Source organism: Danaus plexippus, chromosome 20 (genome assembly GCF_018135715.1).
Source record: "Danaus plexippus chromosome 20, MEX_DaPlex, whole genome shotgun sequence".
Taxonomy (NCBI): domain Eukaryota; kingdom Metazoa; phylum Arthropoda; class Insecta; order Lepidoptera; family Nymphalidae; genus Danaus; species Danaus plexippus.
Window position 1 is genome coordinate 2,618,528 of NC_083550.1, and position 19,169 is coordinate 2,637,696.

At 31.9% G+C, this 19,169-nt stretch overlaps 2 protein-coding genes across 6 annotated transcripts; both read right to left on the minus strand.

Moving 5' to 3' along the window:
- Positions 1-366: 366 nt before the first annotated feature.
- Positions 367-4,210, minus strand: LOC116774192 (gustatory and odorant receptor 24). Of its 3 annotated transcripts, none has more exons than XM_061523909.1 (5): positions 2,794-4,209; positions 2,463-2,720; positions 1,678-1,956; positions 1,284-1,421; positions 367-1,048 (listed from the first exon to the last, which is right to left on the minus strand). In XM_061523909.1, exons 1-5 carry the CDS (start codon positions 3,322-3,324, stop codon positions 854-856), a joined length of 1,401 nt encoding a protein of 466 aa, XP_061379893.1. In that variant the 5' UTR covers positions 3,325-4,209; the 3' UTR covers positions 367-853. The 3 variants fall into 3 exon arrangements, with proteins under 3 accessions (XP_061379893.1, XP_032522740.2, XP_061379894.1); XM_032666849.2 differs by having other exon boundaries at positions 369-1,048; positions 1,260-1,421; positions 2,794-4,207; XM_061523910.1 differs by having other exon boundaries at positions 922-1,048; positions 1,240-1,421; positions 2,794-4,210.
- Positions 4,211-8,292: 4,082 nt separating this feature from the next.
- On the minus strand, positions 8,293-10,006 carry LOC116774074 (uncharacterized). Of its 3 annotated transcripts, none has more exons than XM_032666707.2 (3): positions 9,950-10,006; positions 8,828-9,621; positions 8,293-8,750 (listed from the first exon to the last, which is right to left on the minus strand). In XM_032666707.2, exons 2-3 carry the CDS (start codon positions 9,590-9,592, stop codon positions 8,316-8,318), a joined length of 1,200 nt encoding a protein of 399 aa, XP_032522598.2. In that variant the 5' UTR covers positions 9,593-9,621; positions 9,950-10,006; the 3' UTR covers positions 8,293-8,315. The 3 variants fall into 3 exon arrangements, with proteins under 3 accessions (XP_032522598.2, XP_032522596.2, XP_032522597.2); XM_032666705.2 differs by having other exon boundaries at positions 8,828-9,788; positions 9,950-9,985; XM_032666706.2 differs by lacking the exon at positions 9,950-10,006 and having other exon boundaries at positions 8,828-9,862.
- Between the last annotated feature and the right edge of the window lie 9,163 nt (positions 10,007-19,169).

Here is a 19,169-nt window from a genome sequence, read left to right on the forward strand (position 1 = left end):
AAAACTCTGAACTTATCATTCTGACACTTTGCGATTAGATGGGACGCGTCTTGGGATATACCTACTTATTTATATTTTAGTTTATGATCCAATTACTACCTGAATTAGTAAAAAAAAAACACTGTCGTCATTCTTGATATTGAATTGACAGAGAACTTTCAATATTATAGAAATCTCAATAAGACCGTGTTATTTCTGATTGTCTGTAAAAGTTGCTATTTTGTGTTTAATATGATGTCACCTAAGAATATAATTGAGAAAAAAATATTAACTGAATATATTAATTTTCAGATTAGATCGGTTGTGATAAGGAACGAGAAGTAGTCACTTCACTTTGACTGGTGATATTACTTAATGTTTTTCATATAATTTTCAAAGGTTGAGAATTCATAAAAAGAGAACTTTTTCAATAATGTTTGAGTATTCTTGAAAATTATGCTATTGACATACATGTATACGCCTCGTAGTTTTCTTAGTCTGATTTAAAAATCTATAATCTTATAAACTTGTGGCTTACACAGTAAAAGTTATAACACAATAGTATTTTATGATATTTCAAAGTTAAAAACCATAGAGTTTTGGATAGAGGTTTAAATTTATTACACATAAAGTTAAGATTCCATTAATTAGGTACCTTCTTTAATTGATTACGTAATTTAAATTTTTTCTTAATATTAACCTAGTAAGGTTCTACATGATAATCATATTTTTTATCTATTAAATTTACCTACATAGAAGAGTGTTTACGCACTTTATTTCTAAACTTAAAGTTTTACTTTGTAGTCGTGTTTTTTTACTAAGGTATATTTAATTACACATATCATAACATTAGATTGAAATTGAATCCATATTGTTAGTTTTTCTTTTTCTTTTTAGCCAATGTTGTTAAAACAGTTGTAGCAAGAGTTGTAGTAATTTTGGTGGCGTCGGTAGCAATTGTGTCGTTGGTGATCAGCTTTTCATCTTCATAAGTATCTTGGGTATTATCTGGTATGCTGATTTGGAATTGCAGCAGAACAACGAGGTACGTTACCATCGTGGCCAATAACTGGAAATAGGTAATGTTATTTAAAAACAATTTTCCTTTAAATTATATGTAATGTTAACAAGTCGATTGAAGAATTTTATTATTTTTTTGTACGAAAATTACAAGACTACAAATCATACAGATGTAGTGAATTAAGAAAAAGCCTTATCAAAGGTAAGGCGAGTTAATCGAAGAAATTGGACGAATCAAACCTTTAGAGGTAAATGCTCACTGATTTGAAAAGGTTTCTGTTTACATCAAAGAAGCCGCCCAGGCTGATCTGGGAGGGATTCATCTCGGTGGCGCGCAGGAACATGTTTACTTCCGTCTGTGCGTCCGTGTTCATCCAGGATAGTTCCACCATTAGCAGTTTCTTTTGAAAATTTGTGCGTACCTTTATACGTAAACACGGTAAGTCAGTAAGGGCAGCGTTCATGAATACCTTTTTCTTAAATAGAAAATCCATTATATTTCTGTATTATTATTATTAAATTTATATTAAAAAAAAAATAATACGCCTACGCAAAAAAGGACATTTCGATTAAATGCTCACTGCAAATCAATGTTTTCTTTGAAAACACATTTCTTTAAACTTCATGGGGTTAATTTGCTTTGAAATTAAATACAATCAAGACAAATAAAGTACTTACATTAAGAGATGCATAATGTGCTTCGTCGCAAATAAAAAATAACAAGAAAATACTGCAACAAGCCGTTACAAACAATCCAATGTCCTTAATTCCGAAGCCTTCAGAGATCTGGCTGAGAAGGCCGTATATGGATAAAGTGATGATGAGGAAAAGATAAAGATTGACGAACGTGAACGTATAGCAGTTAGCTAGACCTGTGTCTTGGGCTAGTTTACTTAGGCGTAACCAGAGGGCGCGATATTCAGCGACTTTTCCTGCTGGACCAACGTGACGTAGGGCCTATAATAATATTTTTATATGACTGTTTATTCCCGTCTAATGAAAGTTAAAAAAAAAGATAGTTCTCTATTTACGATACGTTTATTTTTAAAATTGACTATGAATTGTGTTTTTTCTTGTCTACGGAAAATGTTTTGCGGTCACTGCATACTTTGTGTAATTTTGTATCGATCAGAAGTAAGACGCTAGTATTGGGTGTTGTTTAAAAACTTTAAATGTAAATGAGTTATGGTCCTCTATAGAGATTTTTCCTTTGTAGACAAACTGACAGTAGTGGCATAAAATTACACATAACAAAAGCTTGTAGAGAAACTTTCCATAGCAATTTTATGGGGAAGACGAAAGACGTAACTAATATGATAATATGTAAAAACCAAGTTTATAATACGAATGTAAATTTTATAAATATATGAATCATTGAGATTTGAACTTTACTTCAAAATTTATTTTCCAATAATAAGTAATAAGTAATATTAAACTAAGTAGGTACATCTAAGTCGATTTACCTGATGAAAATCTTCGGCTAATATTCCAGCGCAAAAGCTTAAAGTTTCACACAGCAGATACCAATAACCTCCCAGTAGATAAGTTAATATTTCTAAAAATACATATGGTAATATCTGCATAACTTTGAAATCAACCATTGTGATGTGGGTGATTATGACTGAGCTTGTCGACAAAATTGGGATAACCACAGCCATTGTCAGAGCTTTTTTGTACATTTTTATAGGAAGAACGCGGCTCGATAACTTTTTATAGCATACCTAAAACGACAATATTAAATTATTTTTTTTCCCTTATAACTACACAAGTCACATTTTATACTAAAAAACTCACCTCAAAATCCACCCATCCGTTTAAAATATTAGCAATCTTCCTCGTTTCATACCAGATTATCGGCACGACCATCATTGGAAATAGATAAACAGTGAAAAGATACTCGATCACAGCCTCTTCAAATTTACCTTCAGTTGTTCTTAATATTTGTACTTTGTGCAAAGAAAGATACATCACATAGCTAACGAGGCCTAGGAAGCAAAAAATTGAATACACCATAGATGGGGATAGCATTTTGAATTGATTATGTCCTGGTGAAGTCCTGGTTAATGGAAGGACGCCCATAATCCTCAGCAACGTAAAAACAGGTTTGATATTCTCATATATAATATCGCTATTTATTTGGGGAGAGATTAAGTTATCACGCAAAGGCACGATGGAATTCGTTGTAATATGATTTAATTGTTCTGTACGAGGAGATGGAACGTCCAAGAAAACGATTTTATTATTTGGTCTGTCGGAGATCTGTTTTGCGAATCCATTAGGGATGTTTTTGATTTGAGGATACAGATTATTTTTATACACAGACATTCAGAAAGTTGAGATGGTCAGTTGATTTTTAGTTTGTAGCCTCGTGTTAGAAACCTAACGAGTTGAATTCAGAAGTAAGAATGCGAGTAATAATACTTTCAAGTTGGGATGGAAATACTAATACATCATTTCTGACACCATAATTGAACATACGTAAGCATTTTGATGTCTTTATAAAATTTTAAAAGCGTTCTTCACCTTGGACGGAACCTTGCGACAACTTGTAAACATTTTTCATGTCACGTAATGAATACTTTAAAACTGATATGTTTTTAATTCAGTACTAGACCTGTGTTACATGCATGGGAACAACAAGCATTGAAACAAAAGAAAATCTAACAGGACAAGCTTTCATGGCCATATCAAACAAGTATTTATTTATATGTATAATAATTAGGATCAATAACAGTATATGCAATTACTTGATGTTATTTATTATTCTTCACTTTTAAATCAGGGCTGTAAATATTATATTACGGCATAAATGACACAGGTTTATCTCAGGTGCTAAGCAATAACTGTCATTTTATAGGGCACCTGCTTTTACAATGCGATACTCTGTACAAACGAACGTAGAGTATAACACTTTATGGCCCATAAAACTTAGGCGGGCTTATAAAACACTGTTCTGGACTCGATGAATAATGCCGTAAATAAACATATTCTTGTAAATAATGAAGTGGACAACTAAGTTGTAGGCCTCGAGTTACGACTGTGTTTTAAAATGAAGATGACATTGTTGTGAAGTTGTTCATAAACTAAATTAATGTGGTAAATTTTTAGATGTAAGAATATTTTAATTTGTCCATAAATAAAAAAAAAATATTCTAATGATATTACGTATATGATATTATTGGTATTGTACATAGCTAAATTATATATTTTTTTATCTTGTTAGAATATATAACGAGTTCTTAAAAAATATATTATATATAAACGAACAAATAATAATTTCGTGCTTCATTAGGCGAAGGCATTTAAGCGGAAAAACGAATTTAGACTTCGTTTAACATTATGTAGAGATAATTAAGTCAAAGTTATCGCGTTGTTAATTTAGGATCTGAATGTTTACCTTTAGATTTGTTAGTCGAGTATTAGTTTGATCAGCATTCAACCGATTCCCTTGTTTGAAAGGAACTTACGTACAAAGAAATGTTATAGAGACAAGGTACCTTAGTAGATATTTATGGTAGGTAAGATAAATATCTTTAGGGTACTAGCCAAATCTTTATTTTTGGATGGATTTATAATTAAAAATGTTTTTTTTTTATTGCATAAGATAAATAATTTAAGAAAAATTTATAATCGTGTATTATTTTCTTTCGCTTCACTATAGCTTTTGATAGCACAAGTTTTCATGTTCATTCTAAAGCTTGTAAACAATGTTGTTTTATGTTAGAGTTAGAATTTTAAATATGTTACAAGCTCGGGAAACACTACATTGCATTTAATGTTTTTTCATTTTATAAAGTGCATATCATAAATAAGTTTTCTACACGCTTCTAGCAATGCTTTCGATAATGTAACTTCTTTTTGAGTTAACAAGTTTACGTAAACCTAAGGTTCTTGCCGCAGCTTATTAAAAAAAAAACACATTAAAGCATCTTGCGATTTTTTTGTGAAAAACCTATTTAAAATTTTACAATATTATAAATTGAAATTGGTAGTTAATAACCTATTATTTTATAAAACCGCCGTCCATTAAAATAGAGTAAATAATGTAAAGAAATAGCAGAGGCTTGTTGGTTTTCGTAATCTGTGGAGCTCGTTAGATGCTTAATCGATCAACCTGAGAGGGCGCAGATTAATTGAATTTCAGCCTGTTAGAAACACCTCGCGGCATCATTTCCCTAAGATTAAACTCAAAGCAAATTTAAATTATCACCGTGACATAAACACTGCAGCCGATCGTAAATTATAAGCAAATATATTAAAACTTGTTTATCGGCTAGCGGTAAAAAAAACGTTTCCAAAGATTCTACAAATTAACTATGTAAGTTTGTATATTAATTATTAATTAAGATCTCGTATATATAAGCTTTTATATGGAATCAATTCATATTTATCAGAGCATTGTGATCATAAAAAAACATATACACTCTGTAGTCTCAGTTTTTAACCCTAGAAAGACAACCCGCTTATTGACGTATCCTATTTTGAAGAAATGTTTTTTCTCGATTGTGTTTCGCGGTACTGCTCTCACTGTTCCTGCCATTTCAGTTGACGTGCAGAGCTCGCCAAGGACGAAAGGGTTACTCAGGTAAGTGCAATACTTTCGTCAATATTTACCTACCATACGCCGATGTGACGTAAGTATCTTCAGTGAAAATTTTTGAACTAAAGTGAGGTTAGGATGTTATGTTAGGCCTTATTTATATCAAAACTATACTTGTATTTACAGTAATTTTGGTTCATTTTAGGATAGTATTAAACAACATAATGACATTATACCAATAAGCAAATGACGAAAATATCCCTCGTTTATTCTAGAATTAAGTGACGTAGAGATTTTTGGGTAAGACAGCGAATGTGACGAATCTTACTACAGGTAGAAGTACAAAGTGACGACAAGGATGGTAATGATGGTGATGCTGAAGTGAGACCTTCGCAATTGCTGAATACGTTGGAAGCCGATCCTCAACCCCTGATATCTAGGAGTCCTCCGTCCAATGTGTTGAAATCAGTACTCGTACCGCAGCTTAAAATTCTCAGATTCGAAGTCGGTCATCGTTAGACGGCAAAAAATGAAGGATCTTGTAACAGGGTGTCTTCTTGCAATATTACACGGATATCAGCAGAGACAGATTTGATTTTTTGACAAGATTCTTTCGGATGGACGACAAAATATTGCGATCGGAGTTAGAGGCTACAGATACATTTGCACCTATCAGAAACATTTGGGAGATCTTCATAAAACATTGAGGCTCCGACTATACCCCCCCCCCCCCCGAACCGTATCCCACCATATTCATTGGAACAGTTCTTGGGTTTTAGGCGTCGGTGCCCTTTCAGAATGTGAGGCCCCAATAAGCCTAACAAGTATGGATTAAAAATATTGATGCGTGATCAATGCTATGTCATATTTAGGTAAATTTACTCAGACTAATGGCTTGTCACTTGAAAAATTTGTCGTCAAAAAACTGACTAGGACTGTCTATGGAGTCACCTGTGATAACTGGTTTATATCAGTTTCGTTGGCTAAAAACTTGCTAACACATTCTTACAAATTAACCTTCGTTGACACTATAAAGTCTAAGAAACGGAAAATATCCGAAGATATGAAGAACTGGCAATCTAGGCCTATTGAGTCATTAATGTTTCTTTACGGCGGACCACTGTCATACAAACCCAAAGCAGGCAAATAGGTCCACTTCCTATCATCGTGCATTGAAGAGAGAGCAGTTAATTCGCCGACAGGAATGACAAATATAATTCATTTCTATAATTAAAAGAAAGATGGGGTCGACACACTCGTCCAAATGTGCTCGAATATGTCCTGTACTCGTAAAACAAATGGTCCATGGCTATGTTTTATCGCATGATGAATATGACGTTTATAGATGCATATATTATTTATTGTGATATTATAATGTTAAAAAAAGAAAAATTACTCGGACGAAGAGAATTTTAAAAAAGTCAAGCAACTTGATGGCCCTGGATGGAGACGAGGAAAAAAGTGCCTACTTTGTCCACGAGTTTAAGACAAAATATTTGTAGCTTACTACCAAAAACACCTGATGAAGTATTAGAACAAAAAGGAGGACTAACACCCGAGCCAAAGTAACACAAGTATTATGCCTTTGCCTTTTGAAATTAGAAGGATGACAAAGACAATCTTACAACTACACCTCTTGTGGAGATCACAGATCCTTACTGGCTTTGAGGTCAGAATTTTCTTTTTAATATTTAGGGTTCCACATATTGTTAATAGTACAAAAGTTGATTTTTATCATGAAATTATAAGACTGGTAGAGATAATAGTTAAGGTTTAAGTTTTTTATTGGAAGATCTACCACGTATAGTTTTATAAAAATCTATTAATATATATATGATTCATACTCAACGTTTCTCATTAATTCTGTATATACATGAGAACAGTATACAAATTATTGACCTAGGTAGGCAAAAATGTTGAAATTTAAAAGATGCGCGACGAACCGACGTAAGTTATCTTTAGCGTTTGGTAAAACAAGGTTGCGTTTGTAGGGTTAATCGTCTAAAAAAGGAAGCGATCACTTTAGCCACTCCATTATATTATTCTTGACATTAAATTGCTCGCAATTGTCTGTGTTTGTAATGTATTAATTTTCTTGAACAACATTATACATTTTAAAACATTATTCATTTTGCATTCAAAACTTTTCGTGTCTGCGAATCATGACTGTCTCAGTAACTTCACTGCGATGTTTTATATGGAGGTGGTTTCTCTTTAATTTAGTTTAAGTCGCTTTTTACGGTTAGATGGTTTATGTTTTATGTATATTGGTAAATAATTTTACTATTAAGTTTTTAATTTATAAACAGATTTTAGATAGTGTCTGTTTGACCCACATAAATTTTCTTAACTTTGTTTTCTATTATTTTTTAGTCCTAATAAGGGAACGGAAAATTTTTGTTTAAAATTAATTTTGATTTTTTTGTCATACTTTTCATTCAAGTAACGAATACAACAATTTAATTCAATTTACAACACATGTATTAAATCTTACCCAAGGTGAGATTTATTCTAACAAACTTAAAAAAGGTTTCATAGCATTAAAACTATAACTTTGAATACTCTGTTGTTCAAACTATGCTAACTCGCGAGAGTTAAAGGTAGTGACGGAGGAAAACTCAGCACAAGATTAATGTGTTTTTATATTAGCAATAAAACGATCGAAGGCAAGGATTTATTCATCCGAAAGAGACGAGAACGTGCTTCCATATTTAAATTTGCGTTGTTCAGAAATAACAAAAGAAAATGCGAAATTCCACTTTCATATTTTAATTCTTTATTCATCCGTTACGTTTAAAAATCCCGACGATCTCAAATCGTCGATAATTCCCTTTATTATGCTTTTATAATTTTCTTTAGCTTCAAATATCTCGGATTCCGTTTCCAACACAATTTTACTTTTTACGTGTCCCACGTTTTGAAGGCCACTGGCCAACCAAATGGCCGTGTTGGCGATTATAAAACAAGTTGGCCCAACTACAACCAAGTCGTGGTTGAACATATTTCTGGAATATTCTTCATGAGGATTTAAATTGGCTTTAGTTAACGTATGTTCAAATGTTTCGTAATACGTATCTAAAAACTGGGTCAGGTACTGCCTCCGCAGATCACTTGAAGTGCTCGTTACTATCAAGTAGAGCACATCGAATGCAGGACTACTTATTCTGGTAGTTTGATAATCTATAATACAAGCAGAAATTGGAATATTATCCTGAAAAAAAAAACGGTGCATAGATATATGTGAAATAATAAATAAGCTTCAATTTAATAGATCGTTAAAATAAGTACCTTATATTGAAATAACACATTCTCTTTCCAAATATCTCCATGACACAGACAAACTCTTTCAACCGATGCGGTGGCTGCCCTAATCAATCTAGTGCAATGGTTTTTTGTTCTCTGTATCAAATCTTTATACTCTGTATTTTCAAAAATAATCAACGCCTTGTCTAATCTGTTCAATAATATTTCTATAAAGCGTTTATTTGTAATCTCGTTCAAAGGCACACAAACACTTTCCGCTTCTTTATAAAAGTCTTTATCGTTATTTTTCAATATAAATGACATAGCGTGAAATTTTGCTAGAGAACTCAGTGCCACGTTGATGTGTTCCTTATTTAAGAACATACTTCCAGTGAACGGCATATATTTCTTTTCACATATATTTTCCAATACAACGGCTTCGTTGCAATAATCTCTACATACATAATAGCATTCAGGAATTACGTATTGAAATGGGAATTGGAGCTTATTCACTAAGTCGAGAAACTTTTTGAAAAGTTTTGTGTAAACAAAAATTTCTCTCGAAAACATCAGAGTTATGGCTCCACTGACGCGATATCTTTCGTCAGTTGGCGCCAATTTTAGTACCACAGATATGTTTACGTTTCTATTACATATCTCGCCGTTTAACCTCAATGGTACAAGCAAACCAAAATAATTTTGACCAATGCTTTGAAAACATTGTTTATCGAAATTAAAATTTTCCAAATGTATTTCATTTGCGATTTTGTTGACCAAATTCTGAAGGTAATCTTCAGATAATTCACTCATGATTAATAAAGCTGTTTATGCAAAAGGTCCTACGGACAAAGACATTAAATAAATCTTTAACACCTGTGATCATAACCCAAAAAGTGCCGTAACTGGCAGAAAAATAGTTTTTATATTTTCAATATCTATTATTAATTTAAATTCAACAACGTTATTCTATAAGTTTTATAGGTTTGCAAGACCAAACATCGTCTACCTAAAAGAGAAAGAAATTATTATTTCACTTCTATAATAATGGCCTTGACACATAACACGTAATAGCATTTATAAAATAACTAAAACTGCTAGAAGATAAGAAAATTTAATAACTTTTGAACGGATAAAATTCATTATTTGATAGAATAAACTACCACTGACCTTGGTTACCGGTGGCAAAGGACGGCAAAGTGCGTCAGTCAAATCTGTCAATGTCATTGAATTGATTTGACACAATTTAAAGATAACAACTGTTTCTTGTTCTGTTTTAATAGATAAAGTAGACTAATAGTGATTTAGGTATAATTTAAAAATCTCACGTTTTTTTTCAAGGAATCATGGAAAAGTGTTTATTTAATATGTATTATAGTAGTTATATGTGAAATTTAAATTATGTTATTTTTAAAAATTAAAGTATACATTTGTTTAATTTGATTAAGTTTAAATTACCTTTGTATTGAACGTATAAAAAACAAATTTAAAAGTTCGCGTCACCAAATGACAACGAAGTTTAAAATTTAATTTCTAAGACAATTTTGAAACTCAGTTACAGAAACTTTTCCTTTTATTATCTGTGAATGACCAATGCCGGCGAAGCGGGAAATTGAATAGAGCAAGAGATGGATGAATTTGATTATTTTGTCAAGTAAATTTGCTTAATTACTTAACATTTGAATAAATCTTCGGTTCATTCATAAATTACGAATACATTTTATTACAAAACATTGTTAGGAAAGGTTAATATTTAGTTTCGGAACTTCTAGTTTCTTTAATTTTATTGACGAAATTAAAATATTGTTCTTTTTGCTAATGTATAGACTACACGAAGGCAAAACAAAAAAAGAGACTGTGGGGCGAAAGAGAACCAGTTTTTTCTTGTTTCTTTATAGGAAAGGCTCATTTTTTTTAGTGGAAGCGTAGTGTAAAAAACAACACCATACACAGCTTCATTCTTAATATTTGAACGTAATAAATAAAAAGAAATATTGTAGGCTTTCATTTCTATTCAGTTGCTAGAAATGTATTTTTAAATTTGAATCTAGCTATCATTCTTAACCGTTACTACTACTACTACTACTATATAGTTATACACTGGTAAATTATAATTAAGTGAACAAAAAGTAAAAAAAAAAGAAATCAATGAATAATATAAATTAGTACAGAATAAAAATATTTCTTTCTCTTATAATTACATAAATTTTTTAATAACTGTAAACACTGGTGGAAAAATAAAAAAAACAAAAAAGGTTTTATAATTGTTTTTAACACTTTAAACTTTGAATGTATTAAGTGGAATAGCTTTTTTTTAAATTGTTTTGTCCTACAACTGACACCAAATTTCACAAAAGTAAGTTAAAGCACGGATTTAGATTCCTATTTTATTTCCTCACAATTGGTTCGATTCACACAAAGTGCTCGTATCAGATTTCAGCTGAGACGGAGTATCTGAGTTAAGCCGGGCTTAAGTAGTAGAGGCAAACAATTCAATCTTTCAGGTTTAAAGAAATTTAAAATAGAATTGTAACATAGCTTTTATAGATAGATGCCAGTTTATACTTTGAATTGTAAATTTATTTATTTTTATGTTTCGATATAGTCTGTTATCACTGTTTAAATCTTTATTATCTTTGTTTATGAAGAATGGTACAATTATATCATATGTTATCTTTTAAACCGTCTAGGTTAAAAGTACTTTAAAGTTAAATATTCTAATGAGCCGAAACCTCTCAGCATTCCATGAATTCACCGTGAGGGTGCCGGGTCCATCGCGTTGCAGGGAGAGGAGCTTCAACAGTGCCTGGGACTTGCGACCCAGGTGTAGATTTAAGGGGCCCCTATCTAACGCGCGTTAAATGCTCACCTCCACCGTTCAAGCTCCTCTCTCTACCAAACCAAATTTGAAACGAACTTACTAGGGCTGCCTTCGACGCACGTTCCAAGAATAAACTGATGTTAGTTCTTGACAGGCCCAAGTCTTTTATCAGGTTGTAGAGAGATTTGGCTGTTATACTTCTCGCTTTTACTTCTACCGCGTACAGATCTACAACTAACCTATTCTTAGTGTGTTCGTTAGTGAGCTCGTAATACTTGTTGATCATGATGGCATGGTCTTTGGGAATGTTGGTTTCCCAAGAAACCGTGAGCTCTCTTTTCACAACGCGCTTTAAAATTCGCGAATATAAAAATATGTCCAGTCTGGACGCCATCGCCCAAATCTCCTCTGCTCCAAATATCTTTTTTTTTGCGCTCTTGCTTCCGGATGACTTACCGCTTCACGTATGATTTCTAAAACCCTATCGTGACGACGCGAGTATTGACCGCTATCTAGGAGTACCCTACATCCCACCAGCAAATGCTTAGCAAATCCAACTGCCTTCCCGCAGATAAAGCAAGTTTTTTCGTTGCCTTTACCCCATCTTACTAAATGACTCTGACCTGACTACTTACATATTTGTTCCGTGTTTATATTATTAAATGTTTTAAAGTTCTTTGTTTTTTGTACAATTAAAATTATTTTCTAAGTACGAATCATAAAAAGAAAAACCAAGTGTTTTATTTTAATTGTTTTTACGATTATTTTATATAGTCTACGCTTCAGTAAAATTATTTATATAAAAAAAAATAATAAATTTATAAAATAATAATAACATTAGAAGTAGAATAGAATATCAAACTGCTTTTATTGGTTTCTAAACGGATAATTATAACGTAACGTAACGTAAACAAAAAGTTTTTACGTAGAAACCACAGTAAAACTGTCTCATTACTTTTAAAAGTTAAAGGCAAATAGCTGTAAATAATCAGATAAGTTGTTATATTTTGAAAGAAGTCCTCAAACTTATTTTCATCTAGGCAAAGCATCTCTAGGCATCTAAAATCTAAATGTAACCCCTCCCAACCTCTTTATAGTGAAGCTGTATCTAAAAAAGTGGCTATCATTTAAAATAATGATATCTAAGATTTTCTCGTGAATTCATTCTATTATTTATTGTTTTTATGCTAAAGGGACAACCCAGCAGACGGCCTACCTGATGGAGGTAGTATGGACATCCACAACATAGTTTTGCGCACGTGTTGCCACCCTTGTAAGGGAAGAGGGGGAGGATAAAGTGGGAAAAGGGAAAGGGCAACCAGCACTCCCATCTTCTGTGAGTTGAATTTTTTGGATACGCGGTTTTTACGGCAGACGAGATACTCGTGATCACGGTTGCCGTAAACGTACTGAAACTTCGGCATTATGTAGTTATAAAATAATTAAACAACGCTTAGTATCCGAACAATAATAATGCAACAATTATTTAATAACTCAAAATTTTGGCTACCACTAGCAAGTTGCTTTGGAAAGGATATGAAGGTGACAAATAACTTTTAATTGCACGTAAATTCTTGAGGTGATTTTTGTGAAATGTATAATATAAAGTTATAAATGCAAACTCAATGTTTATAGTGATGTATCAATATTTACTGAGAGGTGCTGACCTCTGTTTGTGCATAGCCTAGCCATTGCTACGACTATAAATAATCTCTTTCACGTCCGCAACACTTAAATCACATTGGATTATCCATTGTAAGGATGATTTGTAAGGCTCTTGTACTCTTATCAATAGTGATTTTTTGTTGTATAATTTTTATTGAAAATCATTGGTGTTACCGAATTAGTAGAAAAGTAAGACAAATATATTTTTGCAAAATTTCGATTCAGCCCGCTACTTTATTAGTATAATTTTTTTTTCAATTCCAATCTTAGGTTTTGTATCCCATGAAAAGTCAATTTTTTGTTATTCTTATATGTGTTATTCTTCGTCATTCAATCGAGGATAAAGAAATCTTAAAAAATAATGATATTGACGTAGGCTTCAAACCTTCACGGTGGGCCGTGAAATCTAGCGTTTCAAAAAGATACTAGGAACTCAAAACAATAATTATGCATATGTATTTGTTGGAAGAAACAGGGACCGCTTATTTATTACTGCGATTTCACATTCTAAATAAAATCCTGCAGAGTAACAGACAACCAAAGTGAAGAGAAGGAATTAAAGGTGTCGAGTGTGGATCCCTCGTAAAACCACGTCAAAGTTATTTTGTGGACCCTATTTTGTATTTTCGAACCCCGCAGGGTAAGCAATCAAAACGTCGTTTTGGATTTAAAAATGTAAAAATATATCTGGTCGTTTCTTCCTTGCAGTAATAAAAATTTTATACTACACGAGACTCGGAAGCACTCATCACGGTAGTTGAACGTTGAGTGGACGTGAAAGAAGACAGAATAATTAAAAAATGGGACAGTTTCGTCGGCGGTATTAGACTAAAGCTTCGAAATATGTAGCAATAAGATTGCTTTTATGTATATTGTTAAAAATATATTTTTTTATTAAAATTTTAAATATTTTTACTAACAATTTTCATTACAATTCCAGTTTACCAGAATGGAAAAACTAGCCCATAATGACCGAAACAAGGCAACGGTTGATTTCATGGCAACATTTTATTCTCAAACAAATTGAACAAATTGCTGTTTCTTTTTTGTTAGAAAATAAATACAAACTCAATGAGGTGAATCCCAAGGTTTACATCGGGGGCGTGCACAGAGATTTGGGGTAGGGTAAGCAGAATATGTTGAAAAATAAAACAATCTTCATCATAATTTCCTCCTCTAAAACATTGATAATATTCGTGCATATAGTTACAGCAGTCCGATCAGAACTAACATCTATATATTTTATAAATCTATTAACTACCTCCGAGAGCCATGAAAGTTGCTTAAAATGAATACGATTTGTTCATCACCGCTTTATGAAAGTTATTTAAATCGGAATATCCAGTGAAGATCCAAACGTTCTTATTGTTATTATTTGAAAAAAAAAAGCAAACAAAGAAAACAAAATAACTTATTTGTGTGTACACAACCTGATAGCTACTTAAAACTACCATAATACTTTTTATTAAAACGAGTGACATTACCTTTTTTTTAGTTAAATCTAAATTGGTCACACAAGTTCCCTTTGTAATTATTTTAATTTTATCATCAAACGACATCGACAAAATCAAAAAACAAACGACAATTGCAAATGTACTCGTAATTAAATTCGTTAAACATCACCATTACAGGGCTCACAGCTATAATTTTCTACAATTCGTTAATAAATTCACTCATTAGCTAATTAAAACTTATTGACATGCACTTAGAAAGACAATAATAACAAAATGACGAAAAAAATATTTGGACAGTAAACCAACAAATTAAATAGTCCCTTTTCATTTGACAGTTACTATGACTTTTTAAACGAGTAGGGTTAAGGAAGCAGTGCCTCTTGAACGCTAACACAAGCATAGTTTTTGCACACGCAAATATTTCCGGCATACAGCACGCGATTTGTAGATCGTCCTTGAGATAATTTGTATGGAATATATGCGCATGTAGGTGTGCATACGGCCGCTTTGGCTGGGGGTCGGCGTCAGCTTCTAGCATTGGCCGATCGAAAATGTTAATTTTTAAGTTGATAGATGGCACTTTTAACAATTTTTCCAAATCGTGAATCAATTGACATTAAATGTCTGTAAACATTAGTATTCCGTAATGTACGATTATGTACGATTATGTACGATTATTTTGTAAGTAAGAATTAAACAATGTAGGTTTAGTTTTGTACGGGGTAAGGGTAAGCAGTGCTCATTTCCATCTATAGTGTGCACGCCACTAGTTTATATTGATTTTTTGTACATAAAAACGAATGAAAGAATATGAATCAGAGATATGCAAATTTCAAGTCCTTAACACAATTAGGTAGTTTTCTTTATAGTGTTCCAAGCAATACGACAAACGTAACTTCATCATAATCTCATGTAAAAGTCGTATTTGAATATTCAGTATATGTTAATTTGAAGAGGATTTAGATGTTCTTAACTTGTAGAAACATATTTTTTAACGGGATTTACCTTGGTTAAAAGATTATAGCTAAAGTACTAATTCGTATTAAATTATTAAAAATGAAAACGTGTTATGAAAGCTGTTTCCACGTATAGCTGCCTCTTGATTTACTTTAACCACAATAAGAAAGATGGCATTATTCGTAAATTTGGATAAGGTGGAACGTTTAATCGAACCCTCGTTTCAGTATCATAAATATAGTAATTATTAAGAGTATAGTTTAAAATTCGATGTGGATCAAAAAGCTTCAAGCAATAACTTTATTTGATTGATTCCAACTGATAATCAAATAGCGAGCTTTTATTTATACAAATAAAAAAAAATTGAGTATCTAGTATGCTATTGAAATAACCGATTTTTATTACATGCATATGAATATATATACGGTACATATACCAGAGTAACATCTTTTACAATCTTTATTTGTCTGTCTGTCTTTGTAACTCTCTCTCTGTCTGTTTGTTCCGGCTAATCTCCGAAATGATTGGATTGATTTTAACAGGACTTTTATTAGCATGTAGCTGATGTAATAAGGAGTAACTTAGATTATTTTTTATCCCGATCACAAATCCTGACCAAGGTATCAAGCGTTATTATTTGCGAGTGGGACGATTGCGGTACTTAAAAGTTATTTCATTGCTTTTAGTTTTTTTTTTACTCAGACATAGTCGCGGGTAAAAGCTAGAATGGGATAAAATCCTGTAAAGACATTACATGTAGATAGTAAAAATTTTAAAGCATTTCTTTATTTTATTTCAATCAAATAAAAGCATTGTTTTTAAACTTATACTTAATCCTTTATTTCCACGTAGAAAAATCTTGTTATTTTTAATTTTTTTTAAAACAGTTTTCATTCCTAGTCAAAAAATATAATTAAACATTTCTAATTTAAGAGATGGTATTTATTATAGACGTTTATTATAAATAATATTAAGGTGCGTGTACATCATATATTCTATTTAAATTGTAGACAGTTTATGTATTGAGGCAGCTGAATTTGCTATTTGTAATGTTTAATAATAAAACTCAATAATTCGGTGTTTATACGTCAGTTTGCGCTTGTTATTTACTGTCTCGAAAGATGCTGAAGCCACTGAGCCATAAAGCAAGCGCTTAGTGTAAGGAATTTATTGTGTAGTCCTGTGCTAATGTCTTGTTCAACAATTTGATTAATCCAATTGCATCTGAGTGTTATTGATTTTCGGTAAAAGAATTGTGTATTTATATTCATTTTAGTGTTAAATTTAGTGTAAAATTCGAATTATCACTTCGCTTGAAGACTGTATTCGTAAAGTGATAATCTTCCAAATGGAATAAAACATTGTGAAAAATACGTCTAATGAGATTTTGAAGATCTGTAGATCTTAGAAATGTAAAACGAAAGCAATGAGATGCGTAATTTAATTACATCTTATCTTTGGCGGCAGATTGATTTCTCTAAAAAATATTTATTGCTTTTAGGCTGAATAGCACAAACATTTTTGTTATTTCTCCTGGAAGGGGCATTAGAGAGGTCTTATTCTTGAGCACTTTGATAATCATGATGTGAACCTCTCTTTCAACCTTCTGCCACTAGAAGCTGTAGGCAGAGACAAAGTTCTCTCAATCCACCCTAGCTCTTGTAGCTAAATCTGATGTCACATAAGCCCATATAGGAAAGGAGAAAGAAATAATAGCATAATAAGTTGCTTAATTGACGCGGGTTCCCCTATGATAGAGTTCCTTACTTCTAGTGAGCAGGGACTAGTGAGTGAGAACTCAACAGCTAAATCGTTAAAGACATGAGCTCCCTGTCTCCTGTTCTAACACGATTGTCCCGCCTTTCTCCAATGACTGAATTAGTGCTTAACCATTGGAAGTTTGCCAACATGGCAGCTGTAACTAAAAAGGAAGCCAAGCAGACCCTGAAAATACTACGCTTAAACAAAATTAGATACGACACTTTAAGAAAGTTTAGACAACAACTGTGAAGCCCAGTTTCACTTGACATCTCGAACCCATTAGACAGGGTCTGGCAAATAGTCGTATTGGTAAAGTTTCTAGCTATGGTATATAAAATGAAACTATGTTTTTCGAGTGTACTACGCAGTTTTACTATTTTATTATAAATTTTCCAAACTTTTTGATTACTTTACAGAAATCTTACCACGAGCAGTAGAGATGAAAGTGTCTGTTAGTTAGTCTCTTTATTTGTAATCTACCGCCAACAATTTTCTAATTTACTAGTGTACTGGTCTGGCAGTTTGGTCACGGACATAGGATTTTAAATTTTTGATAATAGTATCACAGGTATTAGATTATTTGTCTTCCTTGAATATGAACAAAGCGATACGCTTCTTTCTTCCTCTTACGCATAGAAAAAGATTGGAATATTTTTGTCTGAATCTGTTCCCTTTCATTAACATTTACAAATTATCAAGGCAAAACTGAATAGGACGGTGAATAGAAGTGAATAGGCTTTTAATAGGACAGTGCGTTTAGCACCTTTGCCTTGAGTTCCAATTAAAGAAAACGAATTTATTTAATAAAATTGCTTTGTGCATTTCTTTTTCATATACATTTTGACATTTTTAAAAAGACATACAAACACCCTTCACTTATTAATATTCAAATAATGATTATGGCGATAAAATAATTTCTTTAATTAATAGAGATAAATAAAAATTACGTATATTTTTCTTCAGTGTGATTTATAACTAAGAGATAAAATTATTCTTAAAGTTAACTAAAAGTATTATTATTAGTTTTATGCTCGAATCAATTTGTTTCTGGAGACAATATTAAACTTTAGTGTGTGAGAAAAATAAAGTAAATATTTTGTATCAAAACAAGTAAGTTCTTTAAGGGAGTCGAAACTGGTTGTAATTGCCTTAAGGCTTTCATTAGGAACAAATTATTAAGAGCATTTAGCGTTTAACAACTTTAGAGAGATTTAACGAGGAGTTTACCAAATCTGTCGTTTAGCTAATTGACCAATTGATTCAACGGCTTTACTGCAAGTTTGACGGTGTAAATTTGATATATGTGTAAAATGATAGATTTTCTAAATTAACATAAAAAAACTGTTTTTACATGATCTTATTTAACTTGCAATGAATGTTTGTTAGGATGAAATCTTGCGACTCAATTTTGAAGCAGATTTTACAAACCGAGTGTGCAGAAATTCTGTGTAAAGGATCAGTTTGTATGACAGTAAATGGTTAAATTTGTGAGCTCATTTTCAATCCAAAATGGTGGCGTAGCTAAAATGGCGAACTTGACTTTGCTGCACCTTTTCAAAATGTATTTTAAATTAAAGAAATATTTTAAAAATAAAATGACATCATTTTAAGTTCAATATGGAAAACTTAATTTTATTTTTATGAGATATTTGACCAGTTCAACTGAAATAATCTAAGTTCGTTCAATGTGGATGATTGTGTATGACTAACTTTCTGATTTTTATATTAATCC

What these genes read in the sequence shown, in the direction of transcription:
- LOC116774192 (XM_032666849.2), bottom strand. Translation starts at nt 3,324, where the DNA reads ATGTCTGTGTATAAAAATAATCTGTATCCTCAAATCAAAAACATCCCT. An exon ending in CACATTATGCATCTCTTAAT is followed by an intron (nt 1,422 to 1,677) that starts GTAAGTACTTTA and finishes TTACGTATAAAG; the next exon opens with GTACGCACAAATTTTCAAAA. An exon ending in ACAGAAACCTTTTCAAATCA is followed by an intron (nt 1,049 to 1,259) that starts GTGAGCATTTAC and finishes ACCTATTTCCAG; the next exon opens with TTATTGGCCACGATGGTAAC.
- LOC116774074 (XM_032666707.2), bottom strand. Translation starts at nt 9,592, where the DNA reads ATGAGTGAATTATCTGAAGATTACCTTCAGAATTTGGTCAACAAAATC. An exon ending in ATGTGTTATTTCAATATAAG is followed by an intron (nt 8,751 to 8,827) that starts GTACTTATTTTA and finishes TTTTTTTTTCAG; the next exon opens with GATAATATTCCAATTTCTGC.